The sequence below is a fragment of the Gossypium arboreum genome, chromosome 2 (assembly GCF_025698485.1).
Source record: "Gossypium arboreum isolate Shixiya-1 chromosome 2, ASM2569848v2, whole genome shotgun sequence".
Lineage (NCBI taxonomy): Eukaryota > Viridiplantae > Streptophyta > Magnoliopsida > Malvales > Malvaceae > Gossypium > Gossypium arboreum.
The window spans coordinates 6943356-6951844 of record NC_069071.1 but is presented as its reverse complement, the minus strand read 5'-3'; the positions used below and the strand labels follow the sequence as shown (position 1 = coordinate 6951844).

General features: G+C 38.2%; 1 protein-coding gene and 1 long non-coding RNA gene across 2 annotated transcripts; one reads left to right on the top strand and one right to left on the bottom strand.

Moving 5' to 3' along the window:
• Positions 1 to 2598: 2598 nt before the first annotated feature.
• Positions 2599 to 4586, top strand: LOC108464076 (putative ETHYLENE INSENSITIVE 3-like 4 protein). The gene has a single exon (XM_017764165.2). It carries the CDS (start codon positions 2930 to 2932, stop codon positions 4445 to 4447), a length of 1518 nt encoding a protein of 505 aa, XP_017619654.1. The 5' UTR covers positions 2599 to 2929; the 3' UTR covers positions 4448 to 4586.
• A 7-nt stretch (positions 4587 to 4593) lies between these two features.
• On the bottom strand, positions 4594 to 6692 carry LOC128286673 (uncharacterized). The gene is made up of 3 exons (XR_008277293.1): positions 6484 to 6692; positions 5708 to 5761; positions 4594 to 5055 (listed from the first exon to the last, which is right to left on the bottom strand). It is a non-coding gene; the product is annotated as an uncharacterized LOC128286673 (long non-coding RNA).
• Positions 6693 to 8489: the final 1797 nt, after the last annotated feature.

The window sequence follows — 8489 nt, the reverse complement described above, 5'->3', positions numbered from 1 at the left end:
TGCAAAATTCATATTTACTAAACACTTACTGAAATCAATTTTCCAAACGAGCCAAGGTAATTTCTCCAAATTCAATCATAACTTCTAGGCCAGGTTTGGGATGTTACATTTAGTTCTAAGTGTTTTGTCTAGATTTCTCCATTGTGCAAGTGAAATTCATATGATTGCTTCAAAGAGGGTATTAAGATATTTGAATGAGACACTTGCATATGGAATCAATTTTAGCAAATTTGAGAAGTTAAAGTTGCAGGGCTATTTTAATAGTTATTGGGCTAGATCGCAATATGATGTGAGAAACACCTGAGGCTGTTGCTTCACATTTGGGTCAGGTTACTTCTCTTGTTGTTCAAGAAAGCAAGAGATGGTGCTCAATCAACTGCAGAAGCTGAATTTATTGCAGCTACAACTGCTGTGAATCAAGCTTTATGGCTAAAAAAGCTAATGGATAATCTACATTTGAGGAAAGATGGAAGTATAAAGGTGTTTGTAGATAATCAAGCTACTCTAGCTATTTCACTTAATCTTGTATTTCATGGAATAACAAAGCATTTTAAATTTGGTAATACGTGTTGAGGGAAGTGCAGAAGACAGGTGAAGTGAAGTTGGTTAATTGCAGATCAAAGGACTAGATGATAGATATTTTTAATAAGTCTTGCCAATTTAGTCAATTTAAGTTTTTTAGTGACCGTCGCCAGACGTATGAGTGTCTGAACTGGAAATACTGCAGGAAAAAGAAAATTAATTAAGCAGTGGTGCCCGCAAGTATACGGATCAGACTATAATATAGTTTATTTGCAACGAAACACTTGGAAAGAATTCCGAGGATCGTACCCAAAGGATTGCAAATTGGAGAATTTTATTATTAAATTAATTACCGAAAATAATTACTAATCTATTGAGTCATGAATTAGTAGTGTTGATGTAGAACTAAAATATTAATTAAACTAATTAAATTAATTAACCTAAAATAACTTAGTAGAATTTAATTAACCTAAGAGATCCTAAGAATTTCTTATTCCTAGTGTCAACGATGCGAGTTCCCGACTTATGATCGATTAAATTCCTAATTATCAATTAAGTCGCTAATTACCCTCAACAGAGTTATTTACCACATTTACTTAAGAATACCTTCTTAATCTCATCTTCACTAAGGATTACCACTTACGTTACCCTTTCGGTTTCTTTCTTGGCATACGGATACCCTTTTGGTCTCACCACTTGGCACAAGTTATACTCGATAGGATACCCTCTCGGTCTCACCTATCTAGATATTCTACTAGGGTTGTCACTCCTTAATATACTAAGTACTCTTGAACAAACACCCAGTTTTAGATAAATAATGACTTAATTAATAAATTAGCTCCATAACCAGATCATGCAAGATATAAAATATGCAAAAGAATTTATCTCGATATTTATATAAAAGTTAGTTGATTAAGTTAACAAAAAGATAAATAACGAAATAGAAGAATAAAGGAAAAGAGAATGCTCATTGATAAATAATTGAAGCGCAGTTTCGGAACAATCTTTACTCTTAATCGTCTTCACATCGGAATAGAAAGATTCCTACTAAGCAAACATAAGAAAAACTAAAATAAAAACTAAAGAATAATGAAAGAAAACAAAAAATAAAAATATGAAATATTGTTTCGACGGCTACCTAAGGCAAATCCCTAGGTCGACTCCCCTCTAATGTGATTATAATGGGGTTTATATAGGCTCTAATTGAGGGTTTAATGTGCCTAAAATGTCCTTAAATTAATTAGGATTTTAATGGGAAAAATATGCCCCCAACGGTTGCCAAAACGCAGTTGAACATATCTAGATTTTCATCGTGATGTCAAGGAACCCCATGTTGCAACGTCGGTCTTATTTTAGCCCTGGATGCTTCGATGTTTGGTGTCGTGACATTGGTGTCATCCTTTGTGTTCTTTGACTTGAATTGACATCATACACACTCAAATAACCTATTAGTTGTTCTCGAGGCTCGAGTTGACTTAACAGATCGTCAAAATACTAAAAAATACATAAATACGCTTATTTTGCAACAAAATGAATCTAAAGGTTCCCTAAATATTAATTATGATATACATAAATTTTAAATTTTAAATATGTAGCAAATTTAAAATTTGTTACTAACATCTACCTCTTAATAAGTATATAGAAAGTAAAGGATTAATCATTTCGTTAGAATGAATATTACTAAATTCGTTGGAGTGAATACAATGAGAGAAAAGAAAGTAAAAAAGAACTTGTAAATCGTCAACAACTTCAAATTTAGAGAGCTTTTGCCTTTCGATGTTGCGGAAAAGTTGTCCATGTAAATTGGAACTTATATCCACAAAGAAAAAGTAAATTAATTATTTTTTCTTTTCGGAGAAACCCTGAAATTAGAAATGGACAATCCTGCGAGATTTCAGGTTGCTAGCCTCATGCTGCTCTTTTTACTTACGCAGGACATGATGTAATGTTAATTGTATAATATATTATAATATATCAAAAAAACATGAACCGACATGCAAACTCTTCAGTCAGAGGAGATCCGGTTTTCTGGGTCCACTATATCCACAATAAAAACTAAAACAATCATCTGTGTATTATGTAATATGTAGGTTGTCCTGCTTGCATGTATATAATTAATACAAGCAGCAATGCATGGATGGCAATGACTTGGTTATTAATACTTGTAGCATAAGTTCTGAATCGACTATGAAACACTTGTATCGTTTTCCTCAATTTCCTCTCATCTCCTACAATTTATTATGTATTATTTTTACACCGCCATTGATAATATATATAAGTGTAATTTTGCTTTTGATCACTGATTCACGAGTAGAGTATTGACTGATAGTGTTTGCTTAGAGAGAAAAAAAAGGAAAAGGAGAAAAAGCTGTGCTTTTATTTTTTATTTGGAGGAATTTGATTAGATATGGTTGAGATTCTTGGTGAGATTGAGCCTCCTAGCCCTGTTTATGAGGCGGAGCTACCGGAGGAGGATGAAGAACAAGAGGAGGAGATCAGCTACGAAGAGCTGAAGAAGCGGATGTGGAAGGATCGGTTGCGGATGCAGAGATTGAAGGAGACACGAGAGAGTTCAAGGTCCGATCATCAGTCGGGGGTGAGGCAAGAAGCGTCTCGCCGCAAGAAGATGTCTCGTGCTCAAGATTCCATCCTCAAGTACATGGTGAAAATCATGGAAGTCTGCAAAGCGCAAGGGTTCGTCTACGGGATAGTTCCGGAGAAAGGCAAGCCTGTTACCGGCTCATCAGATAGCTTACGCAAGTGGTGGAAGGAGAAGGTTCAGTTCGACAAGAGTGCTCCGCTTGCAGTCGATGAATTCTTGCCGATAATTGCGGAACAAGGCGAATTGGACCCTGTTTCTTGTATGCATCTCCTTCATGACTTGCAGGATACTACTTTGGGATCACTTCTTTCTGCTTTGATGCAACACTGCGCGCCTCCTCAACGTAGGTTTCCGTTGGAAAGAGGTTTAGCCCCACCTTGGTGGCCAACCGGAAACGAGCTTTGGTGGGGCGAACAAGGGATGTCTCAAGAACAAGGCCCTCCTCCTTATAGGAAGCCTCATGATCTTAAAAAGGCTTGGAAAGTTAGTGTATTGGCTGCTGTGATCAAGCACATGTCCCCAAATATAGATAGGATAAGAAGGCTGGTGACTCAATCTAAATGTTTGCAAGACAAGATGACAGCCAGAGACACCGTCACTTGGTCTAAAGTGGTTAACCAAGAAGAAGCTCTTTTAAAGCTTACTGAGAAATGTCTCAAAATCTCACCTACAAAAGATGATGAGGAAGAACAGGATTCTGAGTATAGCCTTGCAGCTGACGAAGGCAAGCATGGTGAGAAGATTACCGTATCTGGAGAGAAAAGGAAGTGTCTTTTCAAGCGACAGGTTACCCCGAATACGATATATGCTTGCCAGAATTCCATGTGCCCGCGGAGTGCACTGGAACTAGGTTTTACAGGCAAGAACACAAGGAGTGACCATGAATCCAGTTGTTCCTATCGGTCTAAAGAAAGCGATGTTAGCCAAGAAAGCAGTGAGGAATCGGAATTTTCCAATAGAAATCTTGCTCCATATGATCATCACTCTTTTGGTCCTCAGGCCAAATTGAACACAGATAGCTTGGGCGATGCCCAGAAAGTACTTGCTGTCACGGATTGGCTCGATATGGAGCTAGCAAAGGCTAATGACCAACATAGAAATATGCAATCAGATGAAGTAGGGGATATATCTGGCACGGTTTCGCAAGATTATATAAACTATTTGGGTGGTGCAATTGAAGATCTACCAGTACCAGCAGAATTTCTACTTCAATTAGGAGATATGGACTTAGACCCATCTCTTCCATTATTGCTAGAGAACATCCAAGAGCAAGGATTAACTTCAATTTGGGATATGGGATTTGATGGAATATCGGAATCATAAGTCGAGCAAAGACTGAAAGATTGAGTAAGCTGGACAACTACAAGCTCAAGTTTGTTCCACACTTTGAAATTTTAAATGCTGCAGGGGATTCACTTCCAACGGCAAATATGCTCAATGAAGTCTTTTTATTTACTAGAAACAGTCTCTTTATGTAAAAAAGCTTTTCAGGTTTTATTCATAATCATGTTTTTTTCGCCAATATTACTTCTCCCCTGTGTTGTATTAGGAAGCTACCATACATCAATAGATATATATGTATAATGTATGTATTTTAGAGGAAAACAAATACAAGTGAAGAACTAAATGATCTAAATCAAAATAAGCAAATTAAACATTTCAGTTGGTAATCATAGAAACTATGCCTTCGAGATATGCATTTGTCGTACTCGAATCTTCTTACATCGCAGGAATAACCTTTCCTGAATTTCTCATCGTATTTCTTTTTTACTCCTACCTCAAACAGAAAAGAGAGCAGAAACAAGTCTGTGATAAAAAAATCTTTATTCTCCACGATTATAGGATAATTGCTCAATGCCGGAACCGCGCCATAGTATCTGTTTCTCTTTGAAACGGTTGAATACTCTTCCGGCTTCTCTCTCCATATCTAACTGCATTCAATGGAAAAGAACATGTCAATCAAGTTAAAACATGAAAGGAACTTTTAACAGTACACTGTAATAATCCAGACATCATTTTCATGTGAGTTGTGATTAACTTAGCGGGATTTTTAGGGAAGCTAACATTTTGTAAATGACTGGCCGACTTTTTGTAGTTTTCTTAAAGCAAAAGCAACTTAATTATATTGCTCTCTACTGTATGCATTATTACTTTATCCAGCAAGTTTGCATGTCATCTAGATCCATAAGTACAATTTGATCCAAGTCAAACAAAGAAGAGAACTTTGAAAAGGAATTAGCTGCATAGGGAAAAGATTTGAGAGAAGGATATATTTACCTATTTATCCCATAACAGAGGAGGCAAAAGAAAACAACATATTGATCATCGTGTAAAACATAACTAGTTATACATATAGCAGCAAATATCAGTCATTTAGGTTTTAATGACATGCTTCTCTATGCATGTGTCTGTTGCATCAAACATCACTCCTTTTGGTTTGATTAAATGTTTCATGTTACTGCTGAGAATGAAAATGCATTTCAGGAACATATTGCCTCAGAATCCAGTTGTATTCTAAATTGAAGAATAAAACTGCAATTTAGCTCAAATGAAGGTGAAAGGTAAAATCATATAATGTAATACCTGCTCCGCCCGCCTATATTTCTTAACACGATCCAATCCTAGATGACGCAGAATCTGCAAACAGTGCCAATTAAATTGTACTACGATGGGGGTAAAGTATACCACCAAGAAAACCATAATTCGACAATCAAATGTTCAACTTAGCTTTCAGAATAACAAAATATAATAAAAAATGCAACTCGAGAAACTTCTAATTCTCAGAATACAAAGAGTTTAACAAGAGCATTAATCTTTAGCAGAAGAAACAGAAAAGGCTGAAAACAAAGGCACAATCAGGCTGATGCAGTACGGAAGTGAAAATAATGAAGGGAATGCAACAATAAGCAGGCCCAACCTAACATACTAAATCCTATCAAATAAAAAAGAGAAAACCATGCAAACAGGAAATCTACTCTCACTCTACTCAATCTAGAGCCATTTCTTTTACTGCATAGTGAACCCTATTTTACTGTTGTCAATATAGAATGTACTGGAACTGATTTGTAGTTATTGAGTACTTTCATGACATCATACTACATTCATGCCCCTCTTACTCTGCATAACATGATTAATGGTTTTCAACTATGACGTTTGATCATATTGAACTCCAACATAGCACCTAAGATTGGTATATTAAGCTAATCACAGCAATCAAAGAATAATTTATTAATTATAATGGATTTATAAATAAGACAGCTTGGCAAACGGGATGGAGACAAATAAGAAAAAGAAACACAGAAACCAATCTAGCCAGCACCAACATGATAGTATGAATGTGAACAGTGGTAACTACGAACCTCTGAACTTCGAAAGGTAGTGTTAAGGATATGAGCATTAGTTGAAGTTGTTATCCAAGTTGTTAGCGTTTAGCTAAGACTGTTAGCAAGTTTGTTATAGAGCAGTTACTTCTAAGCTCTATATAAATATTCTGCTCTAAGTGTAAAGAGGTAAGTTTTGAAGTCCAAATACATAATTGTTTCCTTCTAAATAGTTTAGCCTTCTATTTCTCAAAGTCAATCTCAATATTATCTGAACCTTATCATGGTATCAGTCGCCAGTTGATCCTCGGTCCTATGGCTATCCCGAACTCCGCTGATTTCGCCTCTGTTGGCGGTGGTTGCGCCGCCTTTAGTGGTGATAGAGTTGTGAATTCTTTTCCTCGGCATAAAGTTGTGAAGCTTGATGAAGGCACCTTCATCCAACGGCAACAACAGGTGCGTTTAATACTCGATGGTTATAGTTTGATAGGATTTATAAATGGAACTTTGCCTCCGCCGTCGCGGTTCGTTCAATCACCGGACGTTTCTCTCATTCCTAATCTGTCCGCACAGGTGTTTGCGCAACAAGATCAATTACTTACCTCATGGCTACTATCCACGATTAGTACTTCATGCTTGTCTTCCTTCACGGATGCTCGAACAGCCTGCGACGTGTGGACTACGGCGGCGAGTCTCTTCGCGGTCGACATTGGTGCTAAACAGTCCTGGATTCGTCACGAACTACACTCATTAAAGAAAGGTACACTCTCATTAAGAACTATGTTGCTCGAATTAATAACTTGTGTGCCCTTTTAGAAGCCTCCGGCACTAGAATTCCAGAGGCGGAGAAGGCGTAGGTAATGCTCGCAGGTTTACTGTCTGAATTTGATGCCATTGTCTCCTCGGCGTCCCTTTCATCGGAACTGGTGCCGTTTCAACACCTTGTCGATGCTTTTCTCGAGTGTGAAAACTATCAGTTACGAGCGGTTCAGGAAGTGGCCTTGCATGCCAACCTCGTGGAAGAAACTCCGTCGCAGGCACCGGAGGGTTCCGTCCGTGGTGGTCACCCTCCGTCCAGTGGCCATGGGAAAGGTTTCTGGCTGTACATTCAATGTCATATTTGTAACCGATTCGGGCATCTTGCTCAAAGGTGTTTTTATCAATTTAATCGCGACTTTGATGGGTCGACGGCGATGGCCCGAGCGCTGAGTATTGGTGATCAGCCTGCTCCTACGGTTTCTCGTCAGTCGCCGGTGTTGGGATTTTCTAATAAATTGAATATGCCACATGAAAATTTTGTTGATGAAGGTGGGTGGTCTTCTGCTCAACGAATGAGGTTCACATGCCCATTCGGTCAAAATCGACTTGCCCCTGGTCAAAATTGGGTTCCTACTGGATAAAATGATGAATTTTATTGTGGGCTGAATTATCCTAATGCTCATGGGCATGGTGGTTTTTATGCTGGGTCGAATCATACCTACATGGATGGGTATGCGCCTAGACTTACTTCAATTGGGCCAAGTAGGCCTAATTTGGGTGATACTCCTAATAGACTCTCTAGGCCACCTGGTAATTCAAGTGTATTTGGGCCTGGAAATTTCAGTGGTGCTAGGCCAACAAACAATTGTGTTCAACTTGGTTATCCATTCGGTCGTGATTATAATGTTAGGCCATCGAACAATGACGTGTGCGATGTGTCTGCCCCACCTGTTCCTTAGAGAACCACACCACGAGCCCGTGTCTACACCAGTTCTGACCCGTGTATTAGACTTTCTCGGGTGGGCGATTTGCATACTTCTGATTATTCTGATTCTTCCAGTTTGTATATTAATATCACTCAATTCGGGTCAAATGGTGGTGGCACTGATTTGTATATACCCATGTCTGTTGGTACTGTATCGTGGTATCCAAACTCGAGTGCTAGCAATCATGTCTGTTGTGATGCGTCTGTACTGCATGACTCCACTCCGTATTTAGGTACGTCTTTTTTTTTATATCACTCAATTCGGGTCGAATGGTGGTGGCACTGATTCGTATATACCCAT